The sequence below is a fragment of the Ixodes scapularis genome, unplaced genomic scaffold (genome assembly GCF_016920785.2).
Source record: "Ixodes scapularis isolate PalLabHiFi unplaced genomic scaffold, ASM1692078v2 PGA_scaffold2__306_contigs__length_199485367, whole genome shotgun sequence".
Lineage (NCBI taxonomy): Eukaryota > Metazoa > Arthropoda > Arachnida > Ixodida > Ixodidae > Ixodes > Ixodes scapularis.
This window is the reverse complement of record NW_024609857.1, coordinates 151,671,295-151,696,300: the sequence shown is the minus strand read 5'-3', so window position 1 is coordinate 151,696,300 and position 25,006 is coordinate 151,671,295. Positions and strand designations below refer to the sequence as shown.

At 45.8% G+C, this 25,006-nt stretch overlaps 1 protein-coding gene across 3 annotated transcripts in view; it reads left to right on the top strand.

Annotated features, from left to right (window-relative positions):
- The window catches only part of LOC8050995, a 92,168-nt gene extending 67,377 nt beyond the window's left edge, over positions 1-24,791 (top strand). Inside the window, exons 5-9 of one of the 3 annotated variants that reach the window (XM_042292070.1) lie at positions 1,653-1,828; positions 4,409-4,534; positions 10,700-10,945; positions 18,027-18,185; positions 24,540-24,791. In XM_042292070.1, the coding sequence (XP_042148004.1) occupies positions 1,653-1,828; positions 4,409-4,534; positions 10,700-10,945; positions 18,027-18,185; positions 24,540-24,647 (815 nt within the window). In that variant the 3' untranslated portion in view covers positions 24,648-24,791. Of the gene's footprint in view, positions 1-1,652; positions 1,829-4,408; positions 4,535-10,699; positions 10,946-17,996; positions 18,186-24,539 lie in introns of all 3 variants that reach the window. The other 2 variants (XM_042292069.1, XM_042292071.1) reach the window with 2 other exon arrangements.
- Positions 24,792-25,006: the final 215 nt, after the last annotated feature.

Genomic DNA, 25,006 nt, shown 5'->3' with positions numbered 1-25,006 from the left:
TTGAGCATCACGGGATACTGCGATTAGTGAAATGAATGACCTGTATCTCGGGGATAAATCCTCACAATGATTCCTCCGGTCCATGTGTCAAATTAGCAGGGAGTTTCGAACACGCAAACGAGAGAGAGCATGATAGCCGATTTCATTATCAGGCAGGTGTACACTTCGCCGACAAATGGCTGTAGTCGCTGACAACCCATGAAACGCAGGGTGTGGCCATATCACGTTCACGTTTCTTTGCTTCCTGATTGGTTCCTCGACATTCTTATCGGCCAATGCCACAATCTGATTGTCCGAGGGGCAATATTAATAAGATGGTCGGGACCCACCGGCCACGCCCCGCGAATCTCATTGACTATAAACGTAACCTCTGCCACTGTCTGTCGCTCCTTCATAACATACCACAAGACTTAGACGAAGAATATAGGATTTTTATTGTAGTTTTAATGGATATATTTTAGACGAGGAGTTCAGAATACGAAAACAGGCTCGTCAAAAGTCTTTCGTGATTCAGGGGACATCCCTTCGGTGACATTAAATGAAGAAATAATTTTCATGACGCGACAAAATGCGTTTTGGAACTCATATTTTATAAGAGGTGACGGAAGGGACAAAAAAACAAAATGAATCGCGCACACAACTGCATTTTCTGGTTTCAAATGCTAAATTAATTTAATATTAGGAGCGAAGAGGATCCTTAAATTTCAGTCCAGCTTAAACTCAAACCTGTTCTGATTTCAAAAGAGTAAAAATTTTCCCCACGCCGAGACATACGAACAAAAATTCAAATAACAAGACGATATATATGCTCGACATAAAAAGAAAGAATTTGAAACCGTAAGGCGTCTTTTTTTGTTTCAAGGTCACGCTAAAGCAAGATAAGTTTGTCAGAATTTTTTAGCTTTGGTATTTAAGTATTACAAGGGACGGCGTTACCAGTAATTGGTGCGTTACTCTTTCTGTAACGTAGTGACCTGCCCGTCAAATTTTCAAAACGGTAACGATTAACGTAATTACGTAACTTATTTTGAGTAACGGGCTATCTTACTCGTCACGTCTTCTTCCTAAAACTTAAAAAAAATACTTCAATTTTTTTGTGTTTTTAGGCGCCCAGTTATACAAAGTCATGCGTTTTTTGCGCTTTTCTTCGCGTTTTTCTTCGTGAGTATTTACGTGGAACCGTAAAAGAGATAAGGAAATTAAGCTTCTAAACCGACCGAATGTTTTTTAAAATATGATGTGTATGCAACCTGTAACGTCAAAACAGTAAATCCTTTTAAACTCAAACATAAAAAGTAACGTGTTTTACTTTTTATGGGTAATGGTAACGCGTTCCATTTTATTTTGAACTAGCGTAAGTTTATACCGTGTTCGTTTGGTTTGCAAGTAACGAGTAACAAATTTCGAGACTCCTTTATGGTAACACCTAGAACAATTAACTTTCCACACGAGGTGGCCCAAATTATATTAAAGCAATTTGCGTCGACGATGGTTTTCTTTTTTCGCAGAAAGCATAAGTAAAATGGACACGGATGTCTGTATCCGCAGACCTTTAGGTCCTAAATTTTTCCACTTTTTATTTCTCAGTGAATAATAAATTTTGCAAGAGTAGTAACAACGGTGGCTCTTTTACATTTCGACCTCTCGCTAAGATTACTACAGCGCGGGCGAGCTGAAGAGGTGCAGAACCCCGGACTTGGATCCCACGCGAGACTGCAAGCCCGTCTTGTGCGACATCAAGTACAATGGGTTGCGCAACTTCTTCAACGAAACCAGCTTTCGGTGCGAGCCCACGGCCAACTGCTGGGACACAAGTGACGACGAGATGGTGCGTCCCGTAGCAAGCAGAGTATCAAGGGGCTCCAGCTAGCACAGTTCCTTGGCACAAACTTCGGTTTTTCTCTTGGAATTTAGGGCCTTAAGAAGTCCGAAGCCGAAGTATAGTCAAACTTCAACTTCTTTTGCCAGAGCCTGCAGGAACATTAGCCCTAATTCGCCAAACTAGTGTCAGAATTACGCTTGACTTATGATTGTCCCATTTGGTGTGTCAACTTTGGGCCTAACTTGCCCAAACAAGTGCCAGATGTATGCTCCACTCATGGTTCTTCGTCACATGGCAGCGTTGGCTCAAGTCAGGTATTTCGGCAATTATGTGACGAGCCAGAAAAAAAAAAAGTCATAGAAGCTCCTCCAAAAAAAAGTACTCTGGCAATAACCAACGCCTCGGAAGAAAACCGAATGAGGCCCGTTAGATCCCTAAGATTGCAAAGCTTGTGCCAATTGGTTAGGCGCATACCTCTGACGTGCCATCCCAGCTGCTGGGGTGCGCTTGCTCTGTGTCTAGCAGAAACCTACGCGGAAAGCAAGTTCGTCTGCTTCTTTTGCAGGGGTTGTGCGAACGTCAGAACGCCGAGCTTTGATTGGCTCCGATTGAAGGATAGTGGGTAGACCTCAAAGCAAGCTGACTTAAGGTTTACCCACTATCCTTCAATCAGAGCCAATCAGAGCTCAGCGTTCCGACGTCAAAGCAAACCCCTGCAAATGAAGCAGACGAACTTGCGCTCCGCCTACACCAACGGCGACTATGACGTCACCGCCCTGTGGTGGAGGTGCTGTTGGCGCATGTTCAGACGCTTCACTGAACGCGAATAAGGCTTCTGAGCGCGTGAATGGTGCCACTTCTGGTGTGGACAAGAACTGATTGACTTGCTTCTTTTTGCCGAGTCCACTCAGCAGTCCTGTTAGTGCGAGACTATAATCGCCCCCGATAATTAGGCTTCCGGCTTGGTCCAAAGCTGCACCAAATCGGTAAGTTCGAAAGCCTCTCCCCAGCCACGATTAAAAATACAATCTGTCGAACGAAGGTCGCATAAATTGTAAACATCATCAAGGTCAGCGGATGCCATTCGATCATTTGTCGCAACGTTCCAGAGAAAACAAAGGACGGATGTATTCGAGGTATTCTTGGTTTACTTAAGTAAAGTAATTCTCCATGCATGCCCATTTTTTCTCAGTTCACTCTGTGAAATATTTTTCGCATGTAATTTAAAATGATATAGCTGCGAAGAAAAACTATGAGTCAGAAAACATGCCATTTTCAGTATGTCTCACATCTCTATGCCAGCTCCAGAGGTGTCCGCTTTTTGCCTTGCGTCTTTCTCCAATTTGTTTTTGTGCCCCTCAGCCTGTTTAGAGCTTGGAAGCTGCAGTCCCATAAAATATAGCCTCTTTCTTTAAATTCTTTTGTAAATTTGTTTTAAGGGTGATCGACATCCTTGACGGCAGCAGATACCACCTTAGCTGCTACAAGGAATAAAGCTGTTAGCACGGTCTGTACATTTTTGAGGTCATATTTTAATATTAGAATGTAATGAAATTATTTTCTGCACTCGTTCTTCCAATATGTTCTGACGAATGCCACTCGCGCACTGTATTACGAAAAAAAAAAATAAAGTCACACTAGTTGATTTTTAGATTCGGGCATGTGTAATAAGTCACCGCAAATCTGAAAAGGGAAAGAAACACGAGCTGGCCCTAAAACCACACTTTTTTTTTTAACGTAGAATAGATTAACAAAAACTAAGTTAGGATTTGTGTAGCGGCGTCTTGCCTTGCAGTCGTCAGCTAAATTTAGCGAGCTAGTTCGTTCAGATAATTTAAGCGGGATAGCGTCTCGCTGAATTTAACGGTACGCCGCCCGTGGGTAAAGTGGACGTGTGAAGTTGTCTTCCCGTCATGGACAGGTTTGCGCAGATATCGTTAAAGTTTGATGCGTTTGGATGCAATTGAGTGCGTTGCGCAGTCTTGTGCTCCCTTTTTACTACGAGAGACGACCAGTGTGCCTAGATTACAATCTGTTTCTAACCGATCGATCAAGGTCCCGTGTTTTAAGGCCGCTTTTGTAATACAGCCTGCGAGAAGGAGACAAAAACGCCCGGCTTCTGCAAGCATCCTCACCTAAATGGATAAATGGATGTTACTCCGTGGCTATAGCGCCCCCTAGCCTAAGTCTAAAAAGACAAACATATGATTCCTCACGCCCTTCTAAGCCGATTCCGCTTGCTCTCCCCCTCTTCTCGCTACAACGCTGCGCACGCACACCTGCGACCAGACCGCGCGGAAAGCGTCCGCCATTAAATTGAAAACGCTTCCCGTGTATTGAGTTGCTTCCACTCCTAGATCTACGTTGTCTAGAGAAGACTCTGGCACGCTGGTGCTATCTAGGAGGTAGCCCTGGGACTGCACGTATAGAGCGAAAGTTGTTGCATCATTTGCGAAATCAAATGAACGTAAATCTCTGAGAAGTGAAAAAATTGTCAAAAGCTTTTCAAGCCCATAGGAAATGGAAATGCAGCGTTTCTGTCCGTTTCGGCGGAAAGCATATAAGGCATCTCTCTACCTCGCGAAGGTGTACCTGGCCGGCAGCAACACGTGTCGTCGTGCCGGGGAAGCCCTGACCGAAGAAGACATGGACTTCTTCGAGAAGTTCCAGGAACAAAAGGAGCCGCTCAGAACCCTTCACGGATACCCCATTGTAAGGGTTCTTATCACCTCCTAGTACGGTAACGAACTAGAGGGTACCGGTGAAATTCAGGTTGCTATAGGGAGTATTCACTGGACGCCATATTTGAAAGCGACGTTTAGAGCGCATGCTCGGAACAAGCTCACGTTAATAGGCTGCTAAGACCGGCAATCTTGGTGGTGCGGAATGCACGTGGCGAAAGAACTGTGGAAGCACGTCGTCAGCACGCACTCAGCAGTCGCGCACACAGCTATGGCCGCCAGTGAATACTCGCTATACTCCGCTTCATGCTTAGTATGCAACGCTGCCAAAGCTACTGGCGCGAGCGCGTGGCTTTGTCTATGCTTGAGCTCGCGCGAGCACGCGTGCAAATGATCAACGAGATCAAGCCCCATGCTCGCGCCAGTAACTTTGACAGTGTTGCACACTAAGTATGAAACCGAGTATAGAAACAGTAGGATTAAACACCGAAGCGGGACAGGGAGCCGCCTCGGTGACTCCGAAGCAAGGCGCTGGCATAAGCATTTTCGAATGGCGGGTTCGAATCCCGGCCGAGGTGCCCGCAATCTGACGGACGCTTGTTGAGGATAAGGCGCCGTGTAACCCAGATTTCAGTTGCACGTGAACATGGGCGTACCAACCAGGGTGGCAAGGCGAGCGCTTGCCCCTCCAGTTCTCAGAGGGGGGGGGTCAAGGCATGTGTTTTGACCCCCCCCCCCCCCCCCCCCCCCCGCCCGAAACAGCCGCCACTGGGCTGGGCAAACACTGGCCGAAGGCGCCCAAGGGATACCATGGGCACCGCCCCCGGCCTTGGGGGGGGGGGGGGGGGGGGAGGGCATAGGGGGGAGGTCTGGTTTGCCCCCCCCCCCCCCCCTCACTCAAAAACAAGTTGGTACGCCACTGCACGTGAAACGATCTCCATGTGATGCAAATTAATTGTCAGTCCTCCGCTGGAGCGTGCCAGATGCTTTTGGTTTTGGCACGTAAAACCTCCAAATATAACCTTTAAAAGTGGAAGAGGTAAGCAGCACTCACGTATAATAATCTTTATTTTGTTGGGTGTCCAAAGACAGCACAAGGCCTAAATAGTGGTACACCGCTCGTCATCAAGGATAAATGCAGGCAACAAAACAAGGTCGTGACTATGTACAAATAATTGACTCAAGCCTATGTCGAAAAACAATCAGGTCGCTAAAGATATCTACAGCAGATTGATCCAGTTTGTTAAATTCAAGTTGCATTCTTGTTAGTGGTGACGCGACATTCAAAGCAGACGGGTAAAAAGGACTTTGAAATCGATTGGACCGTAAGGGAGCGTGAAAACAGACAGTGCTTAACAAAAGTGGTGAGTCAACAGCACCGTTTACAACCTTATGTAAAAACATTAGATCACGTAATCGTCTTCTATCGAGTAACGTACACAACCCAAGTTTTTTAAGTAATTGTTCGTAGCTGTAGTAGCAAGTACGGTCGAAATATCTGTCGTAAATTATGCCTATGAAGCGTTTTTGAACACGCTCAATACAGCATGATGCAGTGAGGTTAATGCAGTTCCATACAGAAGAAGCATACTCCAGCTTCGTACGCACTAGGCAACAAAATAAACGCACAAGACAAACAGGCGAAGAAAACTTTCTCGTGAAACGAGATATCGCCCCAAGGTTTCTAAAAGAGGCGTTGCAGATAGTTAAAACGTGATGATTAAAATTTAACGATGAATCAATAAAAATTCCAAGATCACGAATGACGGAGACTCGGGTGATGACGCTGCCACCTATTGTGTAGGAAAATGCAAGCGAATCACGCTTTCTAGTGAGAGACATTGTTCTTGTTTTTTGTTCGTTCAGTGGAAGATAATTCTTTGCACACCACTGTGAAATTTGCAATGCGTCCTCCTGAAGAAGTACGCAATCGGAGTGAGATTGTACACGTCGAAACAGTTTGATGTCATCCGCATACAAGAGCACTTTTGAATTTTTCGCACAGAGCGAAATGTCATTCACAAACATCAAAAATAATAGTGGACCCAGGTTGCTTCCTTGGGGTACTCCAGAAGGCGATGAAAAATAATCGGACATGGATCCTGACACACGAACATAATTTGTACGACATGTAAGATAACTTTTGAACCATTGGCAGTAAGTCAAGCACAAACCACAGCTATCTAGTTTCGTCAGAAGTGTGCTGTGATTAACCTTGTCGAATGCCTTCGTCATATCAAAGTATATTACGTCGACTTGCTCGCGGTTGCAAACCAATGGAACGGCATAATCTAAAAAAGAGCATAGATTTGTTTCAACCGACTTACCCTTCAGAAATCCATGTTGTTCTGGGTTCATTTTATGTCTAAAGTGCCTGTACAGACGTTTATGCATTATCATTTCAAAAACTTTGGAAAAACTGCACAACAATGAAACGGGACGATAGTTGTTTACAGTACTAGGGTCCCCTGCTTTATGAATCGGAACAACAACAGAGCGTTTCCAGATAGAAGGAAATATTCCTGAATGTATCGATAAATTAAATATGTGTAATAAGACAGGAGTTAGCAGTTCGACACACCCTTTCACAATAAAACTTGGAATTCCATCTGAACCAGCAGACAGCTTCGATTTCATATTACGAATGCTTTCCCTGATTTCAGGTTCGTCAATTGGGATAAAAGACAGAAAATCAGATGTGCCATGGCACGTCGCGTTATTGTCAGGGACAGATGCTGATGAAAAACATGATTTAAAATGCTCAGCAAACATGTTGGCAATTTCAATTGAATCACACGTATAGCCAGAACTATTTCGCATCGGTGCCACGCTACTATTCCGCTTCTTTTTTGTCGGTACATATTTCCAAAAGTTTTGAGGCTTGGCGTACATGTCAGACTCAAGCCCATGCAAATGTGCACTTTCGTCTTTTTTAAAAAGCCATTTTGCCAAAGCACGACACTCACTAAATTTTGCGTACCACTTGTCCAATCCCGACCTTTTAAAAAGACGGTGTTAATGAAGCTTACGTCTCAAGCAACTTCTTAATTCCTTTGAGAACCACGCAGGGTACTTGTTTAGTCTCGAAACACGTTTAGGCACGAAGTCATTTATCGCGCTCGAGACCACTTCTGTAAGTACCTCAGCAGCTGAATCAGCGCACTTGTTATTCAGGATAGGTTTCCAATCATAGCACTGAAAGTACTTGTACATATTCAAATAATCGCCACTGCTGTACAGTAAGTACTCATAGCTGCATAGGGCCTGTATATTGCAGGCAGGGATGGGCAGTATTTCAAATACAAGTATTTGAAATACGTATTTCAAATACTTTGTGTATTTTGCATTTGTATTTAATTACAAATGGGGTAATGTATTTGACGTGTGTATTTAAATACTAAATTGTGGGTATTTCAAATACAATTGTAATTAAATACAATTTTGTGGGCGAAAATACATCCCTCAAATTTATTGTCACTGTCCAGAGCAGGAAGAAAACTACGTTCTGCACCGAATGCAGTGTCTCTCAATCAAGCACAAGCGTTTAGTGGCTTTGTGATTACGGTGCTAGTCCAGGGCAAGAATAGTGACGAAATCGATATTCACAGGTGGACTGGCTAAATAAGCGCCTGTGACGACTTGTGATGCTTTCCAGCCTGATTTCCATCCATATTTTGCCTGGAACATTCTAAATGCGCGAGTCGTCCAGATTTTCGAAACTGGTGCGAGTTGCAACAATAAAAAAATTTCTAGCTAGTGCTCCGCGTCTTGGTCGTCTCGGTTCTTTGTTGGTCTATACCAAAATGTAATCGACCAAAAAAAGCTACTTGAAGCTCTGTACTTTTTTCACCTATTACGTCCAAGCTGATGACATTTTATTGTGATTATATTTCTATTATGTTACTATCGCACACTAAGTCCCGAGTGTGCAATGCAAAATTAAAATGAGATACACAGAAACCGGTTGCAGGTGCCCTGAAGTCGCTGACGCAAATTTTGAGGAATGTATTTGGAAAAGTATTTGGAGGAGACCAAATACATTTGGTTGTATTTGTATTTTGTACTTAAATACTTTTTTGGAAATGTAATTAGATTTGTAATGAAATACATTTTTGACGAAGTATTTTGTACTTGTATTTTGATACATATTTGCATGTATTTTGCCCATCCCTGATTGCAGGACATCCAGTCCTCTCTTAGAATGGTTACAACCTGTCCTTGAAACTCAGCTTACTATATTACAGGGTGGCAAGCAGGTCTAACGCTGTAAAACTAACCGAAAGAAATCGACGCCTGCACATTGAAAGATCGAACTTACACTGAATGTGCATTGAATAGGTCAGTTTTACCGTGTGAAATTTCAAGCAGTAGTTCTCTTGTAAAAAATGAGAGCAGAAAATTTACCAAAGTCAACGTCGAGTGCGTTTGCCGACGACCGAGTTTCTGATAGGCACAGCGAGCACACTACAGAATGCGTCGCGTGCTCCCTACGCATATTGGGAGATGGCGCCACAAATTAATCGAGTTGGTAACTCGGTCGTCTGCGAAAACATAATTACGCCTTGAAATTTAACACGGTAAAATTGATCTGCTCAGTGCACATTCGGTGAAAGTTTGAGAATTCCATGTGTAGGCGCCAGTTTTTTCAAGTTGTTTTACAGCGTTGGATCCTCTTGAGCAACCCTTTACATGCAGAAACCTCGGACAGAAATAAATACAAGAAAGGTACGAGTTTAGTACTGCTTTCAAGTTCTAACTTGAGGTTTATCTTTCCGTATGTAACATTTTGATTTTACGTGTATGCAAGATAAGCCGTGGAGATAGGCAGTTCATGTTACTCACCGGCAGGGATGGGCAAAATACATGCAAATATGTATCGAAATACAAATACAAAATACTTCGTCAAAAATGTATTTAATTACAAAGCTAATTACATTCCCAAAAAAGCATTTAAGTACAAGATACAAATACAACCAAATGTATTTGGTCTCCTCCAAATACTTTTCCAAATACATTCCTCAATATTTGCGTCAGCGACTTCAGGGCACCTGCAACGGGTTTCTGGGTATCTCATTTTTATTTTGCATCGCACATTCGGGAGTTAGTGTGCGAGGCTCTAGTAACGTAATAGCAATATAATCACAAAAAATGCAATCAGCTTGGACGTGAAAAAAGTACAGAGCTTCAAGCTGCTTTTTTTTTTTTTGTCGATTACATTTTGGTGTAGGCCAACAAAGAACCGAGACGACCAAGACGCGCAGCACTAGCTAGAGAATTTTTTATTGTTGCAACTCGCACCAGTTACGAAAATCTGGACGACCCGCACATTCAGAATGTTCCAGGCAAAAATATGGATGGAAATCAGGCTGGAAAGCATCACAAGTTGTCACATGCAGTTATTTAGCCAGTCTGCCTGTGAACGTCGATTTCGTCACTATTCTTGCCCTGGACTAGCACCGTAATCACAAAGTCATTAAACGCTTGTGCTTGACTGAGAGACACTGCATTCGGTGCAGAACGTAGTTTTTTTCCTGTTCTGAACAGTGAGAATAAATTTGAGGGATGTATTTTCGGCCGCAAAATTGTATTTAATTACAATTGTATTTGAAATACCCACATTTTAGTATTTAAATACACACGTCAAATACATTACCCAATTTGTAATTAAATACAAATGCAAAATACACAAAGTATTTGAAATACGCATTTCAAATACTTGTATTTGAAATACTGCCCATTCCTGCTCACCGGATATAAGCTATGCGCTAAAATATTTGCTGAGAGGGTACGCGGCAATTGGGACATAAATCCGGTTTTTAAATGCACAATTGCATACTTACGGAAACTAACTCAGATTTCGAGAACGTTCGAAGCGTGCGTAGCGTGGCACAGTGGAAAGTTGCAAGGTGGCCAGCCGCCAAATGCTTCTGGAAACAAAAAGGAAACAGTACAAAAGGGGGACGATGCGACGCTTTGAAAAGACACGGCGATGCGTGCCATGAAGCCGGAGAATGAACTTCAGCATCCACTCCGTTTCTTCTAAAATACTTTTTGCGGTTAGATTAATACATTAAAATACACCCGCAAAATTGTTTATAACTTCAGCAAAATTATAGTGGCGCCAGACGATCGAAACATGTCTTTTTCGGCGCTTTTGACGCGCTTTGAATCGCGCTTTGTGACACGCGCTGACCAGAAAGTGAACTGCCACAACGGACGTCCGGACCCGTCCGAAGGCTGGTGCGTGTGCGACCCGGGCTGGAAGAGCGACCCCCTGGACCACGACGGCTTCAACCCGGACCTGATGGTGTACCACATGTGCACCGTGTTCAGCGAGACGAGCAGCAGCACCGTGGCTCCCGGCGGCGGCGGCTCGGCCAAGGGCAGGCACACCAGGAAGATGTACATCGCCTACGTGCCCAAGAAGCGAAGACGTATGAATGTGCGTTCCAACTGAAGGCTTTATGGCAGCTTGCCGTTCTGTACGCCGTTTCATACATAGTCCCACTGCACTCAACGCTACGACCTGCCAATCGGGCAGCGCCAAAAGCGTATCCTCGTGGCACTCGTCATCTTTGTGGGTTTGCTCAACCAATCACGCAAAGTTAATGCGGCGGGATGCTGCACTTCTTTTTTTTTTTTTTACCATAGACGTCGAGCGTTGTGACGATCGAGATGTGGTGCTGCTTGACTATCCTCCGTCGGATCCTATAGAGTTGACTGCAGTCGGACTTAACCTGAAACCAAACATATCAGATGGTTGAGTTTTGGCGCGTGTTTCCTTCGCTTGTTGGAATGGCGAGCGTGCACCCCGCTTCATCTCACGCAGAACGGATGCTTTTTTTTTTGAAGTGGCATTATCTTTTATTTTGTTGGTGGTGATGTGTTTCAGTGTCGTAGTTTTCTGATTCCTACCCGTGACATCACAACCAGGATTGCTCTCAGCGGTTGCAACCGTGGTGAAAAATCTTCAATGAAATAGTTCAGTGGTGGGATGAAGGAGCAGAGTGCAAAATCGTTATCCTGCATTTAACGCAACACCGCTAAAGTTAACGTTCTGAGAAACGTTCCCCCCCCAGGACGGAGCCATCTTTCAATCGCAGCGCCGACGACGCTAGCTATTGGCGACCTGCGCGATCAAAAGCGTTGATGTGGTCGGCCTTCCACAATTGGCCGACTGGTGACTATGACATCAGCATAGGTTTTCTCATCGACAGAAAGAAAAGTAATGTAAGAACTTCAATTTTGACGGTGTTGGCAGTGTTGGTTTCAGAGCGCAATGATCTCAAACTTCCACCATGCCAATTATAAACACCGTCAAACTTGTTCGTAAGGTAATGACGTCACGAAAGGAAACCAGAGGAGGGCGCCACCAAAACATCTCGCTGCTAATACTCCGTTCATCCTTCAGCTGAGACTGGAGCCATAAAGCCCCTTCATGTTTCAAAAGTAGCGCAATGTTCGTCGATGCACGAGGCACGTGCAACGTGCAGCCCTCGGGAAGATCACGGCGGCACAACGCAGCACTCAGCTAGATTTCAGACGCCATGAATTTCCCAAAAGTGGCGCGCGGCACGTGCCTCAGGCCTTTCTACGACAATGAATGGTGCCACTTTTCCCACGATAAAGGGGCTTTTGGGGCCAAAGCTACAAGTGGTAGCTGGCCCGCGCTCCTGGCTTTGAGACGTGCATTTCTAGAGTGAGCGATCGTTCAACGGAGAAACGGCTCATGAAAAGCAGCGACCTAGAGCTCTCGTGCTTGTGGCATTGGCTGCATTGTCAGCTTAATAGGCTGGTGGTGTCGATGCAGCATTTATCTGGTTAGGCAACTTTGTGGGTGTGTGGATAACTTGTCTATACTTGACTGCGCTCTTGGCGTGAGGAAGTGAACTGATTACGGCAGACTGTTGTCCAGCCACCTCGAAAGAACGAGGACGAAGTCTGTACGGAGTTCTTGTTGAGTAGTTTAGATTGTTAGCCGAAACAAACTGTTAATGATTAACGAAATCATGTTCGAGACGTGTTAAACGTTTAGAATCGAGGCTAAGTTGATGTAGTTTATGAAGTAATAACATGCACGTAAGCACTCGGCGGTAAACACAGTGGACGTAAGCTCTCGGCATTCGCTGTCTTTATCTCAAGCGGTGGGACTTATGCAGGCTCTTTCAAGCCTCTTTCACATGTGTCATAAAATGATGGCGTGCCTCGCAGTCATAAGCCGCACCCAACAGCGGCACCTGGTCGGATTTGGTCCTTTTGGTGTTGCCAAAGGCGTCTGAGCATACCCTCGACGATGCTTTTGGCACAATGCTCCCGGGAGTGACGCCTGATATCATTAACGTTGTAAATCGGGATAGGTGGGGAAGGTACGAAGCATTAAAACATTGGAACTACATTCACGCTAAGGTTTCTTGTACTTATTAAGATGGAAGCTTGGGCGAGTTTCTGAATCATTGAATTTTGTTCTCGTCATTTTTTTTCTTTGGCGCTGTTGCTGCTGATTATCTTGTGGTCATCGTACTACTTTCCGCGACTACAATTTTTCTGAGTAAATTTATTTGTACACGCGAAGGCAACGTAGACGATAACACGACGACCAAAAATTTTCGGACATGTTCATATAGTAAAAAGAACCTACTCGGAACTGACTCACGCGCGGCGTGGTACGCCTAGAATAAACGCGACGCTTCACACAACGCCGTCCCTAGGTCTCTTTGCCCATGACCTTCGTTGTTGCGTGCCCAGAGCGCCAGCAATGTGCCGGGTCGATGAGGCGCCAGCTGGGCGCTACATTGAAGTTCAGGACACTAAGCGCGTGGGCGCCTCTTCCGAATGCCCAGCCTCCAGCACGCTCTCGTCGTCTTCTTTCGTGCTTCACGCACTTTAGTCAAAGATACACTAATACAGCTGTCAGACGGACATGTTAAAAGCCTTCAGAACGAACTGCTTTAAAGGATCGGCGAACCAGCACAGGCAGACCAGCGCAAGATCGCGAGCAAATTCACCGATACTTTGAAGGTGTTTGTTCACAAAGCCTTTTGTGTGCCCGTCTGACTGCGGTAGAACGGCATGGAGGAGTTCCAGTTGTCATGGCCCAAGGGCGAACTTTTTATACTCCGTTCACCCTTAAGCTGAGACTAGAAGCTCCGCCTTCATCGCGAGCTCGAGCTTTCTGCCATTGCTAACACTACTGTGAACGCGCAGGCGCGCGTAACCAAAGCATGGCGGCAGCCAGCGATCTCGCGCTCGCCTACCTCGAGCGTTCACGCGCTACCAAGGCAGAGCGAAAGCACGAAAGTGAGGGACGGATCTTTTCTTTTGGCAAAAATGTGATCCAAGCAGTATTAGCGCCGAGATATTTTGGTGGCGTCCTCTAATGGTTTCCATCCGTGACATGACGACTGGGATTTGCCTCGCTCTGACGTCACCAGTTGTTATCCTGGCTACTTACCACCAGGTGCGACGACGAGTTCGATGGTGTGTTTAAAAAGCACAGTGGAAGCTAGGAACCATCGCAACCGGAACTCACACCGTCAAAGTTGACAATCTGACAATGATCATATGCCCATGGCCTGGCCAATCGTGGAAAGCTGACCGCAGCGACGCTTTTGGTCGTGCACATCGCTGTCGAGACCGGTTATAACGAAGTCAACGGGAATTAAAAATCACTTCGCTGTATCCGCTATTTCGTTATAACCGACCTCGGTTATAACGAGGTACAAAAGGGAATGGGAAATCGTGGTCGCTTCGCTGTAGCCGCTATTTCGTTATAACCGACTTCGTTATAACCGGTTTCGACAGCAGACCATTCTAACAAGGTCGCAGCCATCTTGATTGTCGTCACTTCTGGTATGCGGTAAAACATTCTTTTGATCTCTCTACGCCGGTGGAAGGTGTTTACAAAAAAACGCGGGATTGTCACGTACATTTTGGTTTTGCCTCACCTATATTTTCTCGCATATTCCAAGTTGAAATGTTTTATTACTTTTTCGTCCCGCATAACAGCTACGGAACCCACGTGACTCAGAACGAGAGAAAACAAAGAGCGTCTATAGTCTGTTGCAGGGTTGGGCAGTATCGCGATACAAATGTATCGCGATAGTATTTCAGAAATACATTTCGTATCTGTATTTCTGTATCGCGATACATTTTTTTCACCAGTATCTGTATTCCTGTATCGAAATACATTTGGTATGTTTTTTTGTATCGCGATACAATCAGGATGAAATGTATTTCGTTACATTTCTTGAGAAATACCCCCCCCCTCCCCCTCTCCCCCTCTGAAAAAAAATAAAATCCAGACGCTTTTTTTTTTTTTTTGAGGGCACCAGGGCCAAGGTGGTACTGGGGCATTGTTAGTGTGCCGACAAAGGCTCCTTTCGATTTTCCGAACTATTTTTCTATGCTTCGTCTTCCTTCTTCTGAGAAGTGCTGCGTAGTCGGGGACTCGAACCAGGTGGTGTGCCAGAAGTGGACTCGGAGCATCTTGTGCCTCAGGTCCTTAGGTAGGGATTTCTTGAGTCATTGTTTGCTGGGATCCAAAGCCCGCTGCTAACCGTCTCTCTTGCCTTAGCGTACACAGTTTACCCAGCGGGAAAAGCTGAGTCACAGTCTGTTGCAGCACGAGCCGGGCGGTGGTTGGCTTGAAATAGTAGGATCACTCACGCAGTGAAGTTCAACACATATTCGAATACGTCTGCGGCTGCGTGACCCGCCGCCGGTGATCAGCCGACGTGAACGTGACCCGCTGCTCTGACGATCTGAAACCCAGGAAGGAGGCCAGACGTGGCCTCGCGGTGCCGACTCAGACTCCGTACAGGTGCGACTGGTCTCAAGCGCGCTGTTTCTCGGAGAGCTCGTACCTGTGCCGCCACTATAAGGTCGCAATCCACGAGGTCTCTTTGGATGATGCAAGGTGAGTCTTGAGGACTGCAATCCATGCGTCGGTGGCGGAGGGTCGGCAGAAAGGACCTTCGCAACATGGATGCTAACGTATCGTTTTTTCAGCCGTAACAGACGATAAGACATGTTTCAGGATGCTTCAGGTGGTCCACTATTCTCAAAAATTCCAAATGACACTGCCTGCACAATCTTCAACGAGGTAACCTACAACGAAAGTACGCATCGTCCTTTCATACAACAGCGTGGTAAATTTTCATGTTTAAGACCACACCAACAGATAAAGAATACGAGTTCTTTCCGCCGTGACGTCATGTGATCAATGTTGACAGGGCATCCTTATTGGTAAGGGGCGTTGTGACGTTTTGGTGGGATTTAGGGTGACATCGAATTTTAGAGGTCGAAGTCTTTTCGCATCCCTCGTCAGACAGACAGGATGTCAGAGAAGGGATTGCGGCCAGTCCTAGATGGAACGTTTCCTTTGACTCCATTGAAGACTCCTAGCCGTTCGAAACCACTTCCTTCAAGGCATAGTGCCATGCCTACGGGAAAGTAATCTCGGGATCAAAAACTTCCACTTCCAACTTCAAGCTTCACCTTATTTGGCATCTCAAGCAAATTCTAAGAATGTATTGCAGTATCAGTATTTCTGTATTTGTATTTCTGCCCTTCCTAAAATGTATTCCTGTATTTGTATTTCCAAATACATTTTGCCTCTATTTGAAATGTATTTCCGATACGTATCGCGATACATTTTTACAGATATATTTCAGTATCAGTATTTTATCTACTATTTTAATGTATCCCAGTATTTGTATTTCCAAATACATTTTTGAGTATTTCTGCCCAACCCTGGTCTGTTGCAACATAAGAACAACAGGGAAGGCTCCGCACACAGAGTCTCAGCGCGCAATGCGCAAGTCTCTTTGGCACTATGGCGCGCTTATACATTGTCGGATTTACGGGCGGACCCACGCAAGCGGAAAGCAGATTTTGAAGCCGGGTAGTAAAATCAACTCGTCGCTGGCGGAAAATCTGCATCAGTCCGGGACCCATATCCAGATTCTCCGCCACCGACGAGTCAATTTCGCCTCCCGGCTTCAAATTACACGTGCCGCCTGCGCGGATCCGTCCGCAGAGTCGCCAAGTGTAAACGCGCCATTAGGTAGAGCATCGGTTTTGTGCACACCAGCCTTAAAAACAACATGACGCTGATGGATGGTTCTTAATCCTCATGACGTAAAAAAAAAAAAAGAGGCGTTCTTACATTCAGGTCGTAGAGTAATGCAATGCTTCGCTAGGACGTCTCCTGAGGTTTCTATATAGACGCTTTACACACGCGCCAAATTACAGCCGCCATTGCTGACCTTCTGTTGTCTTACCGAGATGCCGAGCAACTGAAACGGTAGTTGACGATCCTCTACAAAGGCCGATGCTTTAGAAAAGGACGCAGTTGAATCTAATGTGGCAATAACCTGGTCTGCCATGGTAATGATGAAGTGAAATAAACGCAATAAGAGGAAACAAAAACTGAAGGTCAGTTATGGCGGCGCCCATGCACAGCTGCTGCAAAGCGTCTATATGTTGCATCCATCTGTAGCGCATTGAGTGCGTAAACATTATTGCTCACTCACCATTACGAGGGCCGCCGTTTTGAGTTCAGACGCTGCGGGCATGGTTCATAAATAGATTGTCCTATTTTCATGTGAGAGTTCAATTCTCCAATCTCAGTGGTGCGAAACATTATATCAACAACGAAAACAATATGGGCTGGAGAAGCGCGTACTGGAAGTTTCTACAGCGATGTAACGCTAAAATGGACATCTCCGTTTCCCCAAAAAAACATCCATAATGCGTGTTTTTCATAATAATGAGACAAAACGCAAATATATACCTTGCTCGTGCCCGAAATTATTTTCTATATAGCGGTGTATCCATGTTAACGTGATATGTATTAACGAGTTATGAGCGTATATGCGGAACGCTACCAGGGGGTAACCAACAAATATGTTGTTTATTTCTTTGGTTGTGTCGATGAACAGTTGCTTTGGTTGTGTTCGTGAACAGTGTTAGTCATTTGTTCGTTTATGTCCTAGTCCTTATACCTGAGAGACAAACAGCAACAATCGAGCGCGTGCAGCGTTCATGCGAAGCAAATTGGCGACGTGCGCGACCGAAAGCGTTGCTGTGGTCGGCCTTCCACGATTGGCCGAACGCTGACTATGACGTCAGAAAAGGATTTATCATCGACGGAAATAAGAGGAATGAAAGAACTTTATTTTTGACGGTGCTGGGCAGTGTTCCTTTGAGAGCGCAATGTTTCAAGCTTCCACCATGCTATCTACAAACACCATCGAACTTGTTGTTTGCAAGGTAATGACGTCACAAGTGGGAACCATAGGAGGGCGCCACCTAAACATCTCGCCGCTAGTCTTATTTGGGCAAGCTTGTAATCACTTTCTGCTTATTTCACCTTTCCGTGCAAGCTACGCGTGCACCTTGAGCGTTTCCTTTGTCTGTCGTTGCTGTTTGTCGCTAAAGTGGGTCTCGTTAGCGTTCAGATCGTCTGATTCCGTAGCTTCCATTCATCGTAGCTGAAGGTCGGTGAGCTGGTCGCGGTGCAGGAGCTGCCCGACAACGCCCGAGAGCCCGTGGCGAGCGTGCTGGTGGCTCGGTCCCCCGACGAAGGTGCCTCCGTCAACGGCGACGACACCCTTGCAGGGGCCGCCTCGCTCATCGACCGCTTCCTGAACGACGCCAACACGGCCACGTTCATCCTGCCCGTATCCTTTTCAATCGAGGCCTTCTTCAATATAAAGTTTTGGTGGAGCGCCTTTCCCCCTTACTTCTCCGCTACGCTGCCAGAAAGGAAAACCCAGCTAGTATAACAAGTTACAGCTCAAGAAGGTAGGGCGGGGGAAAGGAAGGCTGGAGAAAGAAAGCAGACGGAACGCTGGAGGAGAGAGAGAGAGAAACATCTTCCTCTCTCCAGCGTTCCGCCTGCTTCCTCCCTTTCGGCCTTCCTTTCCCTCGCCCTACCTTCTTGAGTTGCAACGGACCATAGCACGAATGCGCGCCGGTAGCTTCGTCTGCGGAGTTTTAACGTTGTGTAGCGGAGTGCCGAGGGCCTTGCGGGATGGCTGAAGCAGCACGTATCAGAAACTTCCCGATGGAGAAGGAGATGGAGAACGCTTTGCGATTTTGACGTTTTGGGAAAACATTTTGGATTATGTAATGCACGGTGCGCGTCAAACGTAACGCCGTCACTAGGTTTTCCGAACACTGATTTATTGCCGGTTACTCAAACAGGAAAGAGGGCTTCCTTATGTCCGGTAGCGATTAAGGAGAGTCGGAAACGTAACCACTCGATGGGATCAGTTGCTACAAGCATATATAAGAAAAATGGCTAAAAGCGGGCCGTCTCGTGGCTGCTTTAAGGTTGGGGAGCAACAAAACGCCCCCCACAACTAAAAACAAAAACAAAAAGGAAAAATAGAAAAAGAAAAAGCAAAGTTTTTTTTGTGTGTGTTTTTAAGTCGAAAATGAACTACGCACTGCTGACTAAACGCTCAATCTCCGCACAAATGTGGCGCTAGTGGTTCGGACCCCATGCCAAAACTTGACAGCATGCCGTAATTTTATTTAAAAAAAACACATATATGCGATTTTCAGTAACTTTCAACAGAAAAATGGCGGCCGGTGAAAAGCACACGATTACGCGGAGATGAATGGCGCCGGCTACTGGGAACGAGACCGATTTTTCCTCAAGTTTCAGAAAATCACTCGTAACTTTTAATTAAAATCATGATGAGTTCTGAAACTTTGCCACCTTGTCCGAACCGCTAGTAGTACAGTTGACTGGAGACTATGGGCTTGGTGACGCATTTTTTCAGTAAAAATAAAAAAATAATACTTTTTATTTATTTATTTTCAGGGACGCGTCGTACTTCTGATTTCTTAGTTCATATAGGATTAACTTGCACTCTGCGAACACTAAACAAAATATCACGTGTTTTTCTTTTTTTTTTTGGAGGGAGAGGGAAGATTTTTGTGTACACGTTTTTAGTAGGGAAGATTTTTTAGTACTATTTCTAGTTTCCAATGGGTGTTTTTGTTCGCATTCCGCGCAAATAGTCGGCGTCCATAGAACAAGTGTTTAACAATATTCATTTCGCATAGGCGGAACAGCGGCACGTGCAATCGATGGAAAAGTCAAAGAAGGTTGCAAATAGCAAAAATTCAGAGCACACACACACACAAAAAGCGGTATTCTTAGAATTTGTTTTCTCGTCAATTTGATTCTTGTTGTTATTAACGTCCCTTTGATTTGTCCTTGGCTCCTCAAATTTTGACGCCTTTTTTACGCGTTTTGAGAGTTGCTCACTCCCCGGTTCTCTTCTCCACGCCCTTCCCGTGCCTTCAATTCCTTTTGAGTCCCGAGTATTGCGGCCCGAGAAAGCGCGTTCTCCATTGTTTTGTTCGCTCGATGCTCTCGGCATCACACGTTAACAAAGACAGCGTTGCCGCATCCAGTGCTCGTACTGGTATTATGTGTGTATTGAATACGAAGTACAAGAAATATGAGAATAAATGCGGCACATTCAGGCGGCTTTTGCTGCTTATTAGACAAAAAAGACGAAGTGTAAGGTGGACCGTGGATAAATTGTTTTAATGGGGCCTCGAGAGCGGTGGGACAGTGCGGAATTCGCTCGTGTTGATGTATTTTAGTTCGTCAGGGTCATTTTCTGAATGCAAACAAACAAAAAGTCAGTTCTTGAAGCGACGACATTTATTTTTTGCCGCGCTGCGTTATCGTTTTTTTTTTTTTTTTATTGTTTACATCGTCTAGCAGCGCTCTGCACAACCCGATACAAGATCTTTGTCTCCGCAGAGAAGGCTGGTGGCATGCAGCACAGTAACGGCGTCTTCGTTTCATGTATACCGTAGCGGAGGGGGAAGTGCGAACGACTCCTATTATTAAATTGATTTCATCAAAAGAGATGACAAAGTTTGCGCGATTGCTAACTAAACGGGATAGCTCACACGAAGGACGTATTTTTCCATGGCAGGACTATGGTAGAGAGACGGAATATCTGATGTCATAGTAAGCGTTGCCAAACCTCATGGTCTCCAGCAAGCAAGTTCACCGACGTGGACGAATTCGCTTACTAGGGAGCCCACCCATGTCGGAGAAAATTAAAGCATGGGGGGGGGGGGGGGGGATGAAAACAAAGACGGACCATTGTGTTACGTTTTGAATTTGCAAAATGACGTCCATGACCAAATTAGATCAGGTTAAAGGTGTGTCACGTGCCGTCTGCACGCTGTTTGTCTCTTTCCGTGGTTCAATACACACTTCTCAGCACGCAGCTACACCATTCCCTCTCGGGGCTTGTTTGCTTGAAGGGATGCGTCTTTTCCTAGGAGAATTTTTCTTTCTACTCAACCTCACCCCATTCATGTGGAATTAAGTCTGCCTTTTTTTTTTAATTTCTCGTGTTAACTTTTTCTTGTAGGCAGACAATTGACTTGAAAATTCATGCTGACTTGCACACACACAAAAACAAAGTTCAGGCTTATGTTACGTGATCCTGAAAAAGGCGTGAAAGTGCTGGACTTTGGTTCTGCAGCACAGAAGTCCAGCACTTTCACGCATTTGAAAGATTAATTCGCAGATTCCTTATACGAGTAGGTCTGGCGGTTATCCTATTTCACCCCTGGCGACATGTCAGACAACGAACCTTATGCCAGCACAAAGTATGTGGTTGCCAAAGGTCACAACACATTGGCGCCTTTTGAAAAATTGACGGCGACAAGGAAATGCACCGGCATTGTCTAATTCAGTAAAGAACGTTCATTTTTGTCGATGCTTTCAACCTCTAAACTGCCACAAGTTACGCGCTTTCACGACCTGGGCTCCCACGACGCCGATCTGATTATCGGCGTAGGTCCAATGGGGGAACATGGCGAAGGAAGCTGGTGCGGTCGGTGGCACAATCCAGTCACCGTCATACCACTCCACGAGGCGCTGACACTGGCGCAAATAGTGTCCTTGCTTGTAGAATAATTTCTTGGGGCCGTCAGAATCCATGCCCGGAATCCCACCTCTGACACCAAATGTTACGCTTTTGAATTTGCAGGATGACGTCTATAATAAGATTAGATCAGATTAGAACTTTCACGCGCCGTCTGCACGCGCTTCGCCTTCTTCCGTGATTGCCGGCACACGGCCGCTACAATAGATTTATTTCTATACGCCGTAAGGGATTTAGAACTACGATGGTCGTTTCCCAAGCAGCTCCCATTCATAATTTCTTTTCTAAAAAAAAACATTTTTTTTTGTTGGGGGGGGGGGGGGGGGGTCCAATTGAAAGATGGTTTAAGCAAACGCATGGATACGAGACTTGAGGATGAGCCCAATGAAAGACCGAATCGCATGACAGTGACGTCAAGTTCGTTGGACTCCTACCCGCTCCTTGCAGATGCTCGAGCCGTGACCCAACCGTAACATTCGCAATTCATCTTCTAAACCGCACGTTCTTTTTTTTAATATCCTTCGTAGAACAATAGGGGGAGGTGGTTGGAAAGAGGGGGTTGGGGGGGGGGGGGGGTGGTTCGTTCGCTTACACTGCCCTCTCTCCCACCCAAACGCACCCCATCGGAGATCCATAATTTAGTTCCCAACGGTCGTCCCTAGGGCGTACCGTCGTAATTGAAAACGATTACGTGACTCATCCTCACGATCCGAGAGAACGTTGCTTGGGACCGCACTACCTTTCCACTTCCTTTCTTTTTCGCTGATCCACACCCGAAATATGTTTCGTCACTTAGTATTTGATTTGGCTCGGTTCCTTTTTTTTTTATACGGTTCTTCGGTTTATTCTGCCGCAGAAGTTTAGGGCGGGGGTCCCGTTGGAACCAATATTTGCCCGTGGCAATGATAACCTTCCAACTGATTTTCCCTTTTTCTTTGTGCGCCTCGGTGCGGTCCGGACCGTCTCTTGCGCTGCCGACACTCTCTGGACTGTGACGACCGGACCGCGGTGAGTCGGGCCCCGAGAAGGTGAACGTACCGGCCGGGCTGTTTTTTGTGTTTTTTCTTTTCTTTTTTTTGGAGGGCGTCGTAATTCCCCTCGATGGTCTGCTGTGGGTTCGAGATTTGACAAATGAGGGGAACCTATAATTAGGGACGATTCGGTGTGCTTTCAGACCGCTGTCTATTTTCGGTGTGTGGGAGTGCGGACCGAGCGGGAAAGGGGGACGTGGTGAACGATACGTGTCCGAGTTCATTAGGGAAACCGGTTCTCCAAAGCGTGAAATTTTCTAAATCACCCAGCTTTCCTCCTTTTTTTTTTTCTGTTTAAAAAAGTGGACCCGATCGGCGCAAGCGGTTTAATTGATAGTAGGTGGACATTGCAACGGTTTTAGGAATTGTTCACTAAAACGCAATGTGCCGGATATGAAATGAAGTATCCACGTGAACGCCAATGCTCATGTTCACCTAAGGTAACATGGAAAGAAAAGTTCGGCTCCGCACGAAGCGTTCCTAATTTGACTTCCTTTATACGGTGAATTGTAAGATACTTAGTGCATTTAAAGAGGCGATGAACAAAGTTTCTACTTTCAATAAATGTGGCTTAGAATGATTTCTATGACATTTATAACCTAGGAAACACACGTTGCTTTTATTTTTATTTTCTCTGCGCAATGGCAGTCACAGAAAGAATCCGAGAAAAACGAACAACTGATCCGTAGACGATTATATACCTCCACTGTTTTTAACGTAGCCACTGGTAGGGGTTGGCAGGGCACAAGGCGCACGCTAAATTCACACTTCCAGGCATTGTTGAGGTTCGGCTGTTCTCGTCGTCCCAGCGATTGGCCACGAACCGCTTTCCGAATGCACGTCGATTGTCGGGGGGCCTACGTTTGGGGGGGGGGGGGGGGGGGGGGGGAGCGGCTACGTTCCCGTTCGGTTTTGGCATAACGGTAACAGTAACCTTATTTCGATAATGTAATACCAAAATATTCTATTCTAGTCATACCAACGTAAAGGGGCGGTGCAACGATTTTATGATTAATAGAATTTACATCTCGTCATTTTTACGTTGTTTATCGTGTCACGGATAGAAAAAACACCCCCTTCATTAAAATTTCGCGATTCCGCTGCATAATCGCAAATCAGAAGTCGAGCTTTCCCCCCCCCCTGCAGCCCCAAGTGGCAGCCGAAGGAACTACGGAGAAAAGATTACGTGAACTCGCTCGGCTCTAAGCTGCAGCTTACCGCCCGCTAATGTCAGCAGAGAGTGGGAGAGGAAGCGCCCTCCGATATAGCACACGGGAACCTACACGGCACTCCGAATGACGTCACTAGGAGGGGGACCAGGTGTGACCCTGAAGACTGGAAGTGAGTTGAGGGTTGCCCGAAATGCCAATATTTATCTTTTTTTTTACGCAACAACTAGGACACGCAGGCGAAATCGGTTTTCTGTTCTTTACTTCAGAAGTGTCAGAGGGCAACTTCCAGAAATCTTTGACCGAAGTCCGAAAATCGTTGCAGCCCCCCTTTAAGGAACGCGTGACCTATATGATGATCACTTCTTGCTTTATCGTTCATTAATCTTTGGTGTTATTCTCAGCTAACGCCTTAATCGTATTTGCCGCGGAGCGGCAATAGGGAGTTTTAGTAGATCGTTTCGATGACTGGGATAACAATACCCGACTCGTACTGCGCCGACGCCTTAGCGCATATGCCTCGTATCGTTATCGGGAACCGTTATTAGAGAGCTTTAGGGAACCGTCTTTGCACATCCGGTACGGTACGATGGGCCGTCCGGTACGAACTGCGCGTATGGGAGTCTTCTCCGGTAGCGCATGCGCAGTTTGTACGAGGGGACCCACCGTACCGTATCGGATGTACAAAGACGGTTCCCTAGAACTCTTTGTTAGAAGCATCGCAACAATCTACTAAAACACGCCACGCCCCACATTTCTGAAGCTCTCGGCGACTCTTGAAGCCAAATAAACAGGGTATCTCCGCCACCTAACCTTTGTTCTCTTTCGTTAGTTTGTTTCGGGGGGGGGGGGGGGGGGGATATACGCGTGCCTCATTGATTCCATGACTCTAGCCATTCCAGACGCTCATCGTCGTCGTGACCATGCTGGCCTGCATGGTGCTCGGAGTGGCCATTTTTATCGTCCTCGAGTGTCGCAAGGTTAAGAGGATTTCTGCGTCGCTGCACTAACACGGCGCCGCATGGCGCCACTCGAGAACTCGTTGAATCTACTGCTCGATCGCATCGCTGTCGAAAAAAAAAAATCTCGATTTGAAACTTTTTACGGGTTTCATTTAGTGAAAGAGTGACACATATCACGAGCATAAACCGAAATTGTACCCGGTGCCATGATGTTTTCTTGAACGGAACACCCAGCGGGAAGTGGGCATTGGACGTTGGCATCTATACTGCACACTTTGCCCGAGGCGTTCGGTTAAGCCTATAGTTGATGACAGGTTAAGAATGCGATAGATGTTTCGCCTCTAGAGTAGCGCAAGCTTTCGACCTTGGGTAACACCATAGCTTCCTCTATACTCACAAGGTCTGGC